General features: G+C 33.1%; 2 protein-coding genes across 4 annotated transcripts; one reads left to right on the top strand and one right to left on the bottom strand.

Moving 5' to 3' along the window:
- Positions 1-4183: 4183 nt before the first annotated feature.
- LOC111014266 (2-oxoglutarate (2OG) and Fe(II)-dependent oxygenase superfamily protein) lies at positions 4184-6665 on the top strand. Of its 3 annotated transcripts, none has more exons than XM_022288933.2 (4): positions 4184-4287; positions 4384-4694; positions 4944-5531; positions 6131-6665. In XM_022288933.2, the coding sequence occupies exons 2-4, from the start codon at positions 4401-4403 to the stop codon at positions 6377-6379; spliced, it is 1131 nt and encodes a 376-aa protein (XP_022144625.1). In that variant the 5' UTR covers positions 4184-4287; positions 4384-4400; the 3' UTR covers positions 6380-6665. The 3 variants fall into 3 exon arrangements, with proteins under 3 accessions (XP_022144625.1, XP_022144624.1, XP_022144623.1); XM_022288932.2 differs by having other exon boundaries at positions 4203-4287; positions 4369-4694; XM_022288931.2 differs by having other exon boundaries at positions 4245-4694.
- Positions 6666-11755: 5090 nt separating this feature from the next.
- On the bottom strand, positions 11756-13965 carry NCS1 (permease, cytosine/purines, uracil, thiamine, allantoin family protein). The gene is given in 2 exon segments (XM_088123607.1): positions 11756-13614; positions 13617-13965. Coding segments are annotated over 2 exon segments (1653 nt in total). The 5' UTR covers positions 13651-13965; the 3' UTR covers positions 11756-11995.
- Between the last annotated feature and the right edge of the window lie 2851 nt (positions 13966-16816).

Genomic DNA, 16816 nt, shown 5'->3' with positions numbered 1-16816 from the left:
AATATATTAAATTTACATTTATTTTTTTCTTTAATAGGCAGCTTTTCTCTCTCTCTTTCTAAAAAAAGGTTTACAGCAGCCTTGTCAAATTAATAAACACAAGAAAATCCAAAATATAAAATAAGATAGGCCGCCATCTCACATGTGTTTAAAAATTTTGATTTAAATTCCATTTTGTTTCCTTAATTTTTTGAATTATTCATTTTGAAAATATCTATTTAGTTTGAATCTATAAACTTTCGAAACATCCCTCCATTTTTAATTTTTGCCATTATTTCTTTATCAATAATCTAACTTACGGTCAATGTGGTTCGAATTTATGTGTATTAATATATCAATGTTGGCATATATTTAAGCCATATAATTATTGGGTGTGTATTAATATCTACGTCCACGGCCCGGCCGTTGATGAGTATGTTCTTTTTATTATTTGAGTGGCAGGATATTTTGTTGGTCCCTGAGTCTTGAGGAGCCTCGATTTTTGTGTGGGCTATTTGGAATTCTCGAAATCGTGTAGATACTATGTTGAGTGAACGTCCAATTGGTTGTATTGGGAGTTGGCCATCAGACTATATGCACTCTTATAGGTCTGCTAATTTCCAATAGCCTGAGATGGTGACTCCCAATGGTAACCGTTGTTTATGCTGCTGGCAGCCCCTCAAGATGGATGGTTTAAAGTAAATACAGATGTGTGTTTTCTCGCGGGCTTGCTTCGAGAGGGCATCGGGATGGTCATTTGCAATGCCGACAATCATCTTCTTTTGGCAGCATCATCGTCCATTCCCCATTGCGCTTCAGTTGATTTTGCAAAGGGGCACTTCTCATGGTCTTCTACTAGTGAGTGAGGCAGGTTTTTGGAGCCCATTATTCTTGAGTCAGACTCTCTCCGGTGTTTCCAGCACCTCACACAGGATGTTGAGGATTTGTCTAAGGTGGGGTGCCTCCTTATTGAGATTCGCCGACGTTGTTCTTTGTTGGTTTCGATTCATTTCACCTTCACACACTATGAAGGCAATGTAGTGGCCCATAAATTGGCATAAATGGTTGTCGTTCGACATTTGGATCGTATTTGGCTTGAAGAGGGTCCTTTAGAAATTTCTAATTTACTTGATTGTTCTACTTTCTTTTCCTAGTTTCGTTTCTTTGTACTTGTAAAAAAAGGTTTAATTTAGATAGATATTGGGTGGATGGAAACTCTTTTTTAAGACACATATGTATGATGGTTGTGAGTTCAAATCCCCCATCCCACGTGTTCTAAAAAAACATATGAAAATGAGGATTCAAACCAACGATCTTTTAATAGTATGTGGAGCGGAGTCAAATTTAAACATAGATATCTTAATCAATTGCTGCTCAAATTCGCGACTAGTTTGTATTAAAGCAGTTCTTAGAAACTTCCTAGCAATGTACGAAACAAATTTAATAACTTTGCAAGGTCAATTTAAGACACGCCCTCCCTCTTTCATTTGAATAGGGTTTAATTTGATTTACCAAAACTGGCAAATTGGCACGTGCGACATATTATATATATATATATATATAATTAGGATGAATTTTCATAATAATCCAAAGTTTTGATGGCTAACCTCTTAAAGCCATTGCATTTTCGTTACTATATCCTTTCAAAAAAAACTTGTTTGGTAACTTTATTTCTAATCAAATCTTGAAATTGCTTTTGAAATCTTAAACAAATTCTTTGAAATGTATACTTTTTTATTTCTAAATTGACTAGAATTTGAAATGGTTATAAAATAAAAAACAAAATAAAGACATAATAAAATAGATTACTTTACTTCAACTTTAAATTAAATTAAACCTAAAATTGTTATTAAATAGGAACTGATTTTCTTTTCTTTTTATTTTTCATTTTCCTAATATTGATGGCATCAACTTTTACCTTTTCTAAATATTTAATTTATGAAAAATAAAAATAAAAATGCTATTTTAATTTATGTACTTTTAGTTTTGGTTCATTTTTGTCTCTATACCTTTAGAATGTTTTGGTCCTACTTTTAAAATTTGTTTATTTTAGTCCATGTACTCTCAAGTACCTGTACTTTTAAAAAGTGACCAATTTGATCTCGATTTTCAAACTTTTAACATAAATCATACACGTAACAAAAACCATTTAATATAAATTCATGGTTACATTTTAATAAATATATTTAGTGTTGCATCGTGTTTAAATCATGATAGAAAAATGAGATTAATAAAATTAAGGGACCGTACACATGGACTAACTTAAACCAAAACCAAAGCTAAAAGCAGAGAGACCAAAATCATATCTTTTAACCAAAAATAAATAACAAAAACATGTGAACATAAAAATTGCATATATACCATTGCCACTCACCATATAGATGACTAGCTACTATGTATTAGAGATGAGAAGACAAAATTGATTGTATTGTGAAGGCTTGTGAAGGTGGACCCAATCTGATTTTAGCCTATTATTCATGGAATCTGTGAAATTGAAGAGTTCCCTTGTTGATATTCAAAAGATAATACTTCTCAAAATTTTGTAGAATTTTTGTACATCTACATGTGAAGTCTAAATTTTACATATAAATTACAATAAAATTTTGTCAATTTTGAAATATCTCTCACTTTCGATGTTACTATATAAATGTGAGAGTTTGACATTTTGATCGATATCGACACTGAAATTCATGGACTTATAAGATGAAAATTCCAACCGAGTTGATAAAGTGGATTTGAAAACTAGAATTCAAAGAAAAGAAAAAAAGGAAATAACAAGAAGGCAGAAAAGTTTTTGTGAAAAAAAATCCCAAAAAAAAAAAGATGTCGACATTGAACCAAGCTTTGACATTTAGATTCAATATATTAACTGAAATTGTCTCTGAGAAAGGGAAGAAAATAGAAAGTTAGAAAGAGACTAAACATGGAAGGTGATAAGAAATGTCTCAATTTTATATTTATGTGATACTTATATATATATATTAACATTTGACTTAAATTATACAAGTTTTAATAGATGCATAACATTTTAAAGTTGTAACTATTTGGATCTTATACGTTTAAGTTTCCAATTAATTCCAAACTTTCAGAGTTCTACTAATAGGTCATTAATACTTGAAAAGAAAAAAATTAATAGAGTTCTTTAATATTCAATTTTGTGTCGGGTAATGGAATTTGATTTGGGACACCTTGTATCATTTAAAGATTACACGACATATTTATTTCAGATAGTTCAGCGAGGCATAATCATTAAATTAATGGAGTTAACACAATGACTTATTATGCATAAAATTAATCTTCCTATTATAAATTTTATTTATTACAACTATATAGATACAACCTTAAAACGTTAAAATGACTCATTTAAAACTTTTTAAATTAGAAAGTATAATATTTGCCTACTTGTTGGCCGAACAGTAAATTTCATTCCAATTAGAAATTTGATAATCTTTTAATTTTTCTTATAAAAAGAATTCTCATATCTCTTCTTATGTAAGTATTTCCCCCAAAGGCGACTAAATAACACACCATTATAAGTTCACAAATCATAATTGAACCTGGCATTCTTTTTTTATATATTACTCATAACTTATTCAATACTACATTTTGACTAAAATTATCAAAATCTAAAACCTCTCAATTTAAAAAATATATTGATGAAAGTATTAATCTGTCGACATATATTTAAGTCCTCATTTGATAACCCTTTGGTATTTTAAAATTAAGTTAATAAACACATCTAACTTAAATTTAAAAAACAAAATAAATCCTCCACTTTTTACTCTATAAATATAGCTAATTAAGAACTCAAATGTACCTAAAAATAACTAAAAACGAAATCGTCATCAAATTTTTGTCGGGATTCGGCGGGCGGGTGAACTGAATATGCATAATTTAACATCAATGTCAATGTGACCCAAGACACAAACATGAAGAAGAAATTAAAGCCAAGGCTGGGCCCTAGCTAGGCTATGCCCTGTGCCCTAAAAAGTCAGCCATTTTAGAGAAAATAAGAAGAAGACAGATAAAATTATAATATATATCACCTTCCATTAATGAAGCTATTTTTAAGCAGCTGTGGAGTGGGTTTCCTTTGTCCCTACCACTTCCAATTCCAACAGCTTCTGACTGGATTTTGTCAACGCTTTCTAATCCATTTTTAATTCCATTTTTCCCTCCCATTGATTCACAAATAATACCAATTCTGGTTTCCCAGAAATTGCCCTTTTTCCCCTCTCTCTCTTCTCTATATATAATCTCAAACTTTGCCTCCATTTCTCCACAGAAACACTCAACACAATCCCCAAGGTGGGAGCATTATTCTCTCTTAATTTATTTCTCTCTTCTTTCTCTTTATGCCACTTTGTGTTTTTTCTGTGTCTTTTTTAGGGTTTTGTTTTGTAGTTTTGTTTTTGAAGATTATGGCTCCGGCAATGGCAGCTGAGAAGAACAATAAGGCCATTGCATCTGAAGTTCAGATGTTCCAAAAGGGAGTGAAGCATCTGTGTGAAAACGGCTTGAGCAAGCTCCCTTCTAAGTATGTGCTTCCCAATTCGGAGCGTCCCGACTTGTGCCAACCTGATGGTGGCCATGTCCTCAATGTCGTTGGCACCGTTGAGCTGCCCGTCATTGACTTCGCCGAGCTCCTTGGCCCCAATCGTAGACAAGTCCTCCGTTGTCTGAGCGACGCCTGCCAAGAATTTGGCTTCTTTCAGGTAAAGAATTGATCCTTATACTCTTTCTAGGTTTTTAAATTTTTTAGTTTTCTAATTTTGTATCTAATAAATCATATCTTTAATATTTGGTAGGAACTAAAGTGAATAATCTAACACAAATTTGAAAATTGACGAATATATTTTTAAAATATAAAGATTGGGTAGGACACAAGTTATATTAAACATCAAATATTGAAATGATAAAGCACCTAACAAAAATTTATAATAGAAAATTTTGATAATACGCAGTTGATAAACCATGAAATTTCAAGCGAAGTGATAACGAACGTGAGAGAAGTATGCTCAAAGTTCTTCGAGCTTCCATTCGAGGAGCGAGCGAACTACATGTCGTCCAACATGCATGCGACAGTGCGTTACGGGACAAGTTTCAACCAAAACAAAGACAACGTTTTCTGCTGGAGAGACTTCCTGAAGCTGACTTGCAACCCCAACTTGGAGCACCTCCTCCCCCACTGGCCTTCGTCTCCGGCCGCCTTCCGTGGCTCAGCCGCCGCCTATGCCCAGCAAACCCGAGGCCTGTTTCTGATGTTGGTGGAAGCCATTGTTGAGAGCTTGGGGGTTATGGATGAGAAAGAAGAAGAGAGGGAGATTGTGAAGGAGTTTGAAGATGGAAGCCAATTAATGGTGGTGAATTGTTACCCTCCATGTCCACAGCCTGAGCTAACCCTAGGAATGCCACCACACTCTGATTATGGCTTCCTCACTCTTCTCCTTCAAGACCAAGTTGAAGGCCTTCAAATTCACTTCCAAAACAAATGGGTCACTGTAAAACCTTTGCCCAATTCCTTTGTTGTCAACATCGGTGATCATCTTGAGGTGGGGTTTTTTTTTTTCCTTTCTCCTACTTATTTTTTGATACGACTTCAATACACCTGATCCTTAACATGTCTCTCAAGATGATGATTCGATTGATGTTGGTCCGGATCACATTTTTGAATCGGATGCTCATTTGAGTTTTTTGGACTATAATCATACCATATCAATATTCATAGGATTCCATCTCAAAATCGTTAAGGATCCCATGTAAGGGTTTATAATATAAACTCCTCTCCAATTGATTTTGAGGTGGAATCCATGTATATTAATGTGGTATTAGAGTCCAAAAGTTCAAACGAGTATCCGGTCCAAAAATGGGATCTAGTTAAGATCAAAGAGTCAAAAAAACTACGATCTTGAAAAGGCATATTAAGGATCCTACATTGAAAAGAAAATTGACCTAACAAAATTTTAAGATGGGAACTACATAAATATTAATAAAATCAAGTTGCTAGCTACAAGGGGATCAGCACTGTATATTATAAACTTTTGTTATATTGCTCCGAACTAATTTGGAAGGGTTTTTGGATGAAACTATGGTTGCGTTTGTAGAAATTTATTTGAATTTGGGGAACTGATGAAGTTGTTTTTCACGACAGATATTCAGCAATGGAAGGTACAAGAGTGTTCTTCACAGGGTAGTGGTGAATGCAGACAGGCCAAGAATCTCAGTGGCAACACTGCACAGCCTTCCTTTCAACTCCACAATCAAGCCATGGCCAAAGCTTGTGAATGAAGAGAATCCAAAGCTTTATAAAGACACTGATTTTGAAACTTTCCTTGAATACATCACCTCTCGTGAGCCTAAAAGGAAGAACTTCTTAGAGTCTAGAAAAATTATTTATTGATATATATATATATATATATATAAAAAACAGAAGGGTTTTTGGTATTTGTCAAGGGTAAAGTTGGAAGAGGGAAAATTGGATTGTTAATTGTGCTTTTAACTAGGGGTTGGGATTGGTATGATATTATGTAATGAGTTTTGGGATTTTGTGGGTCTAAAGGAAACCCTAGTTTATGATTCCCCTTTTTTCAACTTAGATGATATATATATGGTGAATTGTTGTTTTTGTAATTGAGAAATTGTGGAGGAGAATTTGGAAGAATAAGTTCTAATGTTTTCATTTTTTGGATTCTTTTCTATAATGTTTTAGAAGTCATATACCATTTGGTAACTATTAAACACATCTTATTTTTTCAAATTTAAAGAGTGCTGATCTCAACATTATATATGAGGTTTAAAGACAAAATAAATGAGAAATGTCAAACTCTTTTTTCTTTTTTTTTTTTCTTTTTCTCTCAATAAAAATAGGGAAAAAGTAAAATTATCAAATGAATCTAAGCAATATTTATGAGAAATTAATGGTCTTATACATTCAAATTGTTTCAATTAAATCATTATAAACGCTAAACGTTAAAAGAATGATGAAATATGAATTTTTTTTCCCTTTTTGTGGATAATCGAGAATTGGTGCCGTGTGGCTTCACCAGAGGATCCCTATAATTTGGGGCAAGAACTGCGAATACCGTCAAACACCCAAACTGACAATAAGAAATTCGACCTGGACACTAAGTGTTGTCACCTAAACTGCTTCCTAGGAATTGGATATCAACACTCAACCTTGAATCACACTAATCAACCCACACGCAAGTCCAAATTAATGAAATATTGAATTCAGAAATAGTAATTTTTTATGAGCTTGGTCCATTTTCTATACAATACCATAAAATTTTGTACCATGTAAGTTACTACGTGCTAAAGTCAAATAAAATAAGTAAATATTTTATCGATCTCATGGGGTATAGTATTTGATCTATTTTATCAAATTAAAAATTTAAAACACGTAGTATTTCAAACTTCAATGCATTTCAACAATCTTGAGTTAGCCTAATGGTTAAAAAATGTTGAGTAAAATTTTAAAGTATGAAAAGTGAATGAGTTCAAACTATGAGTAAAATTTTAAAGTATGAAAAGTGAATTAGTTCAAACTATTATAGTCACTGATCTATGATCTAGGATTCAATATGACACTTAATATATATTTATATTGTTATATTCTCTCAAATAGTTTAATTTAATCTAAAGCAATATAGTAATTTAAAAGTTAACAAGATGGCTAAGTTTTTTAAATTTGATATAGTTGATTGTCATAATTTTATATTCACGTATAAAATATTAGATATATGATTAAATAAAGACAAGAAAAGTATAAAATAATCCTTTCATTTCTTTACAAAATTTTCAAATTAGAATTTGTCTTATTTTATGACAACTTTGTAATAGAAAAGTATACAAAATAAAGTAAAACAATTTTTGTAGGGAAAAGAAAACTATTATTTATAGAAACAACGTCAAACACAGCCCAAAGCCATCAATTAACGAAACGTAAAATTCACAGTACAAGAAATTATATTGTATAAAATTACAAAAAATATATATTAAACAAATTCCATTAACTTTTGGCTAAGAAGAATATGCTTTTTTGACTTTGGGTTTATATAAGTTGAAATTCTTGAAGCCACCAAATAATTCTGATTGCTTAACACAAGAAAAAGAAACATGTTGGTAAACCCATTTGCCACACTTTTTTATCTTCATTTTTCTCATAATTTTATTTAAAGTAATTTGGTTTTCTACCTTTTTTTTTCCCACCGTTTTTAAATAACGATGAAAGGGCTGGTTTGAGCATAGTAAAAACAACAAAAAGAAAATTAAAAAATTGACAAAAAGAAATTCACATTTGCTAAAAGATGTGATAGATTTAGAAAGAAATTTAGAACTTTTTTATTTTCTTTGTTTTTTTATTGGTGACAAACTTTAAAATTGACTCAACCTTGCCAGCAAACAAATAAATATCTTTCATCTACACCCAAAACGCATCTCTAAATATTGTTAGACACAAAAAAGAAAATCGTTTCATATGAGATATTCTTATTTTATAATAGATATTTTTGTTTTTTAGGTATGTCGGTGAATAGATGTAATATTCTCAAACTCTACTCCAAACACAATTGTATTAATTTTTAAAAAAGAAATTACTTACTTTTATTGCATTACACTATTATTAATTTTACAGTTAATTCAAGTTTAAGATTCAATCAGATTAATACAAATTTTCTTAGGTTTTATATTACTTTAATGGCGTAGCAAAAATAAATATTGAGAATAGTATAAAAAGAATCTTTAGAAAAAGAAAAAACAGTAATATCGAAAAAAAAATGGGGTTTAGGAAACGGAAAAATTCAAACGTCGGGTCAAGTCCGGCTGTTTTATTTCGATCGGGTGATTTGACCCGTGTAGCCTCACGATCTTGACTTCGACCCGGTCTTGGTTGACCCGACTCCGGGTCCACGCCTCCCGTTGACTTTTCTGTTTTGGGCCCCCGCCGGTAACAATACGTAACGTATAGCCGCGACGGACGGTGTCGTTTCTAGCTGCCACGTCAAATGTGGGGCCCGCGTGGATTTTCTCTCATTTTTAAATTTTAATCTACATTATTGCTTCTTATTTTATTGGTTTTTCTTAAATATTTAAGTTATAGATTTCTTCTTGGAATACTACGTGGAAATTCTAGCTGTCAGGGGACGTAATACAAAAAGAAAAATAAATAAATACACTGTAAAATCGTTGACCACCATATACAATTATTGACTTTAAACTCAAGTCAACACGATTTTATGGTTGTAGCTCAAAAAAAAAAATAATAATAATAATTCAAACTTTATTTCTATTATTATTTTTAATCAATTTTCTTAGTATGTGCTACGTTGTCACCCTTTCGAGAGTAGAATGGTTCGTTTATATTCATTCACTTGCCTAATTTTATTTAGAAGGGGTTCCTTCCTTAATTCAACTCTCTAATTTTAGAATTAATTTTTTCTTTTATGGCACATTGTCGTAATGAAAAGATATTGGGTGCAATAATGTGAGGAAAAAAATATTCATCTTTAAACTTTACAACTATATTAGTGATATATTTATGTGATTATCTATGTGACATGAGCTTAAGTAGTAAGTACTTATCTCCCTTAAAGCATATATCATCGATCAAAATGTTGTAAGTTCGAATCTTCACTCTTATTGTTATTGTATTAAAAAAGATAGTATTAATCCCTTAAGTTTAGAGGTTCGAGTCCTCACTTTCATGATATTATTCAAATGTAATTATCTACTTAGATGCTAGTTATTTTAATTTAAGATGACATTTATTCAACTTATTTATAAAGATTTGATATTGTCACTATCAGTTCAATAAATATTGATTTTTGTTAACATGAGCATAGTCCAATTGATTAAATTAAACAAACATGAGCTTAGATCAGCAGCAATTGACACCTATCTCTAACTAAAAAGTCATGAGTTCGAATTCTCACCCGACTTGTAAAAAAAATTGTTAAATTAGGTTTTTCTATTAAAAAAAGGTTAAATTAAGTCCGAATCTTTCACTCTGGTTTAATTAAAAAGGAATTATTTATATACACATTTTGGATTTCATTAGTATATAATATATTCACATTGGAGTTGCAGAAAATTTTTATACAAGTCGTTGTGATGCTGAGTTAGAATTTCAATATGGGCTGCCTTCGCTTATCCAGGCCATGGATGAAGCCCATTTTAAGTGGGCTTTCCTTTCTCGGGCCACATTGAATTGAATCCACGTGCTTGAAATTTACTGGGCCGTGGCCCACCTTGAACAGCGGTAAATCTTCACTTAATGGAACGAGCTATCTCAGCTAGGATGGCAAAAGAACTCGTGGGGCTGGATCCCTGCGGGTCCAACCTATTCGGATTGAGAAATCCCTGATTTGATCGGATACGAGGTCAAATTAAAAATTTTAATCGAGGTTCTCCGCCCTATTCTCGTCCCCAACCCCATCCCATTTAATATTTAAATAATAAATTATTATATATAACAATATTAACAATATATTAATTTCTATAAATATATTTCAAACTTTAAAAAGGCCGATTATAAATAAAAAAAAAAAAGAATTAAAACGTTTTCTAATAAAAAAAAAGTTAAGGAATTGTCACCTAACTCCGCCAGGTTGCCATATTTAAGCTCAGCTATAATGGAAATGATACGAGGGAATAACACATACATTTTCAATAATTTTATTTACAATTAGCTAGTAAGATTCTTAACATTTACGATTTGGTTTATCGGCTCAAACTTCAAATTAAATTAAAAAGAAAGTGCCAACGCGGGCTCGAACGAAGGAAAGCGGCTAACCTAAAAAAATAAAAATGTTAAAAAACATATTTAATTCGTGAACTTTCATTCAAGTAACGATTTAATTCTTGTACTTTAAAATTGATAACAATTTAATCCTTACGGTTAAAAATAAGGGGCATGTCGGTTCAATAGTGAACGGGTTCAAACTTGGACCAGTTCAAGATTAAAAAAAATAATTACAAAGCAAAAAAAAAATGCTGCTCAGTCCCCGCCTTTCTCGACCTTATCAGATGCACGACTTCCCTTGGTCCGCCTCCAGGCGCCATCCACGTCGGACTTTCAAGGAATTACACGCTCGTGATAGGTCTCATTGTCGTCGGAAATTCATTTGCAGAGTCGAAATCAACATGAAAACATTAAACCTTCAGCAATGAATCAGGAAATTTCACTGCAAAATTTGAAACTCAAACCAATTGGAAATCCATTCCAGATTCATTTATTTTGTTTTCCTTCGAAAATCACATAAAGAAATAAAGCTTGAAGAAGAAGAGAAAGCGCCAATAAGTGAATGGCAGAGCTTCAACTGTTGGATTGCGAAAATCAACACGCGATAGTAAGAAAATATGTGTAATAACTGTAACGAAAAATGACGAGAAGGAATTTTGTCGAAGAGGGGATTATTTAATTTAGGGCTCACATATTGATTTTGCATTTTCAGTTAGAAATCTGGTTAACACAACGAAAATAAAGATTGTGGAATTTCTAGTGAAGAACATGTGCTTGGTAGATTTGGAATTGGACTATATCAAACTCTTCACTTCGACGTCTCATATAAGTAAAGTTGTGTTGCTGAAATCTATTGTCACGCGGTTTTCTGCTTTGTCTTTTTTATGTCTCTTCACGAATGAAGCTCGTTGATTTCGACTCTGCAATTGAATTTCCAACGACGAGACTTGTGGCGAACGTGTAGTGACATGAAAATTCGATGTGGATGGAGTCAGAGGTCCAAGGAGGGTCGTGCTTCAGAAAGAGTTGAGAGAGATGGAGACTGAAAAAACATTTTTTTCCTTTGTAACTATCTATTAATTTGTACACATGGATGAGCCATGTCATACTCTCATTAAATCTATCCTTATTTTTAACAGTAAATATTAAATTGTTACCAATATCAAGGTATAATGAGGAAATGGTTATTTTGAAAGTATATAATAAAAAGATTTACAAATATGACAACGTTTCTTTTTTTTTTTTTCACCTCCTCCGAGAGAGTGGCGATTTTTCACTTCAAAGAAGTGGGTCCAAAGGGCGAGGAACTTTTTGCCGTTTCAACAGAACAGAGAGACCCCAATAGCAAAAACCAGCCAAAAAGGAGCTTATAAACCAGGCGTTTCCGTAAATAATTCCGAATACTTTCGGAACCCTAGACACGATCTCCACCTTCTCCAAAAACCCAGGAATCACCGGCAACACTCCGACGACCAGCGCCGCCATCGCCGCCAAATTGAACCCGCCGGAGTAGTAATAAGCCCCCGAAGGACTCGACGAATACAAGTCTTCGACGCTCAATTCTCTCCGGCGGATCAGATAGTAATCCGTCAGCATTATCCCGCCGATCGGACCCAAAAGCGCCGAGTACCCAACAAGCCAAGTGTAAACGAAGCTCTCGCTGGAGCTCAGAAGCCTCCACGGCTGGAAGACGATGCCGACCACGGCGGTGAGCACGGCGCCTCTCGTGAAACTGAACACAGAAGGGCTGAGATTCACCAGCGCGTTCGCCGGCGCCACCACATTGGCGGCGACGTTGGTGGTCACGGTGGCCAGGATGATCCCAAAAATCGCCAAAACCTTGGTGGTGAATCCGCCGATGTGGCCGAGAAGGTCAATCGGGTTGGAAATCACCCGGCCGAAAATGACCCCGGTGGAGGAGGTGACGGCGACGCCGACGAAAGTGAACGCCCCCATGAAAATCGGAAGCCCTAATTGGCCGAGGATTTGGTCCTTTTGGGTTCTAGCGTAGCGAGTGAAATCGGGGATATTCAAAGCCAGAGTCGCCCAAAAGCTTATGTTAGCAGTAAGAGAGGGGAAAAACAAAGCCCAAAATTCCGACGCAGACAATTTCGAGGTTAAAGACAGCATATGCCCTAATCCACCGGCCCTAACATAAGACCAAATCAAGAGCCCAAACGTGAGGAAAACAAGAATTGGGGCAGAATACGTTTCCAGTTTTCGAATTCCGTCCATTCCTTTCCAAACGCTGGCCAATTGAACGACCCAGAACGCCAAGAAGCAAGAAAACGCGAGAGGGGAAGTTCCCAGCCATGGAAGAACATGGGAGAAGGAAGATTCCTTGATACTTTCCGGTAATAGAATGAAAATCGCCTCGCCTGCGATCCATGTTTCGATTCCGTACCAGCCGCAGCCGATTAGGGCTCGAAGAAGCGTGGGGACGTGGGCGCCGTGGATTCCGAACGACGATCGGGCAAGAATCGGGAACGATATGCCGTATTTGGTCCCCGGATGGCCGGTGAGAACCAGCGCCGCTACGGTGACGGCGTTGGCGGCGACGACGGTGGCGATGCCCTGCCACCACGCCATTCCGAGGTCGACCAAGCTTCCGGCCAGGTAATAAGCCGGGACGCCGACGATCAGCCCCACCCAAAGCGTGGCCATCTCCGGCCAGGCGAGCGTTCTCTGCTCCGGCGTCGTAGGCCGGAGATCTTCGCTGCCGAGCGTCGGAGCAGAGTCGGCATCGCGGAAATGCGGGTCGTTGGTCGGCCGGCCGGCGGCGGAGGCCATGCGGGTGAAATTAGAGCGTCGTTTAAGAAGCAATTTGGGGCTAATCGGAGAGAAAGGTACCTGAGAGACGACGGAGCGGTGCCGGTGGGCTGAGATCGAAGGGGAGAGTGGTGGAGACGGAGGTTAATGGACTGAGTCACCATCACTCCGCCGAAAATCTTCAGGATTCCGGTGGGGCAATGAAAAGGAGGATTTGATTGGAGATGAGAAATTAAGGAGTGGGTGGTGGAAAATTACTGATGTGTCCTCGTCCATGAGTGGAGAGCAAAGGAAGGGATCATTGGAATAATAATAATTTGTGCATCTCCTGAATCATGCAGAAATATTTAATTTGTAGTTGTAAACATTTTAAAGTTTTTTTTTGTCTCTTTTTGGACACCGAATATTTTTAAAGTTGTACAATAATTTTGTAATAATGAGGAACACATATGAGAAAAGCTTGATTTTTCTTTAAATTACAAATTTTTCCAGTGATTTGAATATCATTTCAATTTGCTTCCTATGCATTGGAGTATTAATTACTTTCTATAACTTAAACTTAATCTCATAAATCGTCATTGTTATTGCAATATTGAATATGTGACATGTTGTTATAATTACTTAGTGTTATAATTACTTGACTAATTGTATTAATTGACTTGTATTAGAGTTTAAAATTGAGTAAAGAATATGTGAGATTTCCGGTTGGTAAAAGATTGTCTAATTGGATAACAAATTAAAACTTTTAAAACTATAATTAAGTTCAAGAAATAAGACAAAGATCTGAAAATTTTCTGTCTAAATTTTCCATAAGAGAAGACAGTAAAGCATCTTGATTTCTAATTTGTGAAGTTTGAATTTTAATTCAAGCATGTAAAAATATAAGGGTTTATTATTTTTTGTTTCTCTTTTAAGAAAAATAGAAATATAACTAGTTTGCTAATTGTTTATTGTTATTGTTATACCATTTTTTTATTAGAAAAAGAATATAAAATATATTTTGTAACCATTTTGTGCTTCTCATTTTTCAAAATTTTAAGTTAAAAAAGTATAATTTTATATGAAAATGAATTCCTTAATTAATATTTAAATTTATTTTTTATTTATTTCTTAATATTTATTATGTATTTTATAAGTCAAGAATTATAAAATAATATTTTTATTTACGTAAATTGAAAACAAACCAACAATAAGAAACTTGATTTTTTTTGTTTCTAAAATTTCTACATAATTTTAGAAACCGTTCTCGGAAATAAGACACAAGAAACATAAATAGTTATCAAACACGTGTTTCTAAAAACTAAAAACAAGAAACGAGAACTTTGCCAGACAAATCTATAAAAAAAAAAAACTCAAAAAATATTGATAGAATATTAAAAAATATGACGGTTAATTATGTTAAAAAAAGAATATAAATAATTAAACAAAAGAGCTCCTCCAAAATAAAAAGATTAGAGTAGTGTCTTTATTTATCACTCTAAAAAATGTGGTCAAATATTTGTTAACAACAAATGTCTACTTTGTTTTTTCCAAACCCTTTTTTAAATTTTCTTTTGAACCTTTCGCCTTTTTTTATTCGGTTATATATTTTTAAATCAAAATAAATTCTTTCTCACTATCTCTCCTACATTTTAACATTTTTATTTTCAGTTCATGTGTTATCCTTTCAAATTTTGTTACGATTTAACCTTTATTATTATTATTATTATTATTATTTTAACGAATTGTATTGCTTTTCATTTTTCTTCTCCCCTAAATTTACCTAATCGTTAGAATACTTTGCTACAGTTGGACCATCTTGAAGAATCATATGTTTTTATTCTACCAAATATTTAAATATATATATATATATATATATATGTTTTTTTTTGTTACACCTCTAAAATATTTGCACAAATCCAGTTTGAGCTGGCCTTACATATTGGGAATCTGATCTGAAACATTTTTTCAAAATGAATTTATTTATTAATCTATTTTTTTTATTAAAAAATGAATTAAATTGGTTAAAAGTCAATGAGAATCATAATTTTCAATTAAAGAAAGACAGAATATTTAATATAGGTGCTGTCCAATACTGGTTGCCAGCTCACATAATAAAGCCCATCTCGAGACTCGACGACCCAACAAGGTTATTAACTGTTCAAGCCCACTTGGAAAAATGGCCATTTAGAACCCAAAAATCTTTCGTTTATGAAAGTTTCTTCTTTTTCCCTTTTTTGTTCATATTATTAAATTATATTTTTATCCTCAACACTACAAAGCTTTTAAAAAAGAAAAAATAAATAATCAATGAAGAACAAAGAAAGTTAACATGACCAATTATTTTTGCTTGAATTTCAAGAGAGAGTAATTACAAAAGTTTAAGGTGCTCCCGAAAGCAAAATGAATCTTAATACCTTTTACGCTTTTGAACCACAATAATTGTTAAAAAAAACTTACTCAAATTTTTATTTTTCATCGTTAGAACAAAATAGCATATGTTATGTTACATCCACAAATAATTTGTTACATTGAATTATTATCCTTAATTAACGTTAGAGGTACCTGCCTAGTCCATATTAGACAAAAATTAAAATTTATTATTGTCATTATTATCCAATTGAATGTAATTCATTGCAAATGAATTCTCTAGGGTCAAAACCAAAAACTTCTTCCACTTTCTTCCTATGCAATTTATGGTAGATGAATGTACATAAATCATAAATTACTTATTTTTTATATTAAGTAATATTATTTAAGTTCAATCATATTTATGGGTCCATAAGTTATTTTTAGGGATGCATTCAAAAATTGTAATGCTTTGATTTCAGTGTTCTGTGATTTGATTTTTATAATTTACAAGTTGATTGGTAGGGAAATATTCAAATTTAAAGTTCAAATCCACAAAATTAAAAACTAAGGTTCAAATTGACTTACCAAGACAAACCGAAAAATAACAACAATCTTATGTAAAAGAAAACTCATAACATCTTACATCGTTATTAAGGGAAAAACTTATTTTTCGAAATCATTAGAAATATCGAAAACAAAACAAAACGATGAAGAAGAAACAAAAATTAAAAATAATAATAAGGTAAATGGTCACAATTTAAATAAATAAGGTAGTATACCTAATTTCTTTGGCCAAATTGTGGAAGATGTGTAGTCTAAGAACCTCTACATCCATCAATCCCCATCAACCCTACCTATTTGTTTCCCTCCAATTTCCAAATACACCCCTCCACCTCACATTATTATTTCACACCTTTTTTATTTTCCATTAATCTATTTTTATATTTCTAATTATTTTAATCTCATCCAATACCAATTTTGTTTTTAGTCTTCTTCTGT

Source organism: Momordica charantia (assembly GCF_013281855.1).
Source record: "Momordica charantia cultivar OHB3-1 chromosome 5 unlocalized genomic scaffold, Mcharantia_2.0 BLBB01000005.1, whole genome shotgun sequence".
NCBI classification, from domain to species: Eukaryota; Viridiplantae; Streptophyta; class Magnoliopsida; order Cucurbitales; family Cucurbitaceae; genus Momordica; species Momordica charantia.
The sequence above is the reverse complement of the archived record's forward strand: the minus strand, read 5'-3'. Positions and strand labels throughout refer to the sequence as shown.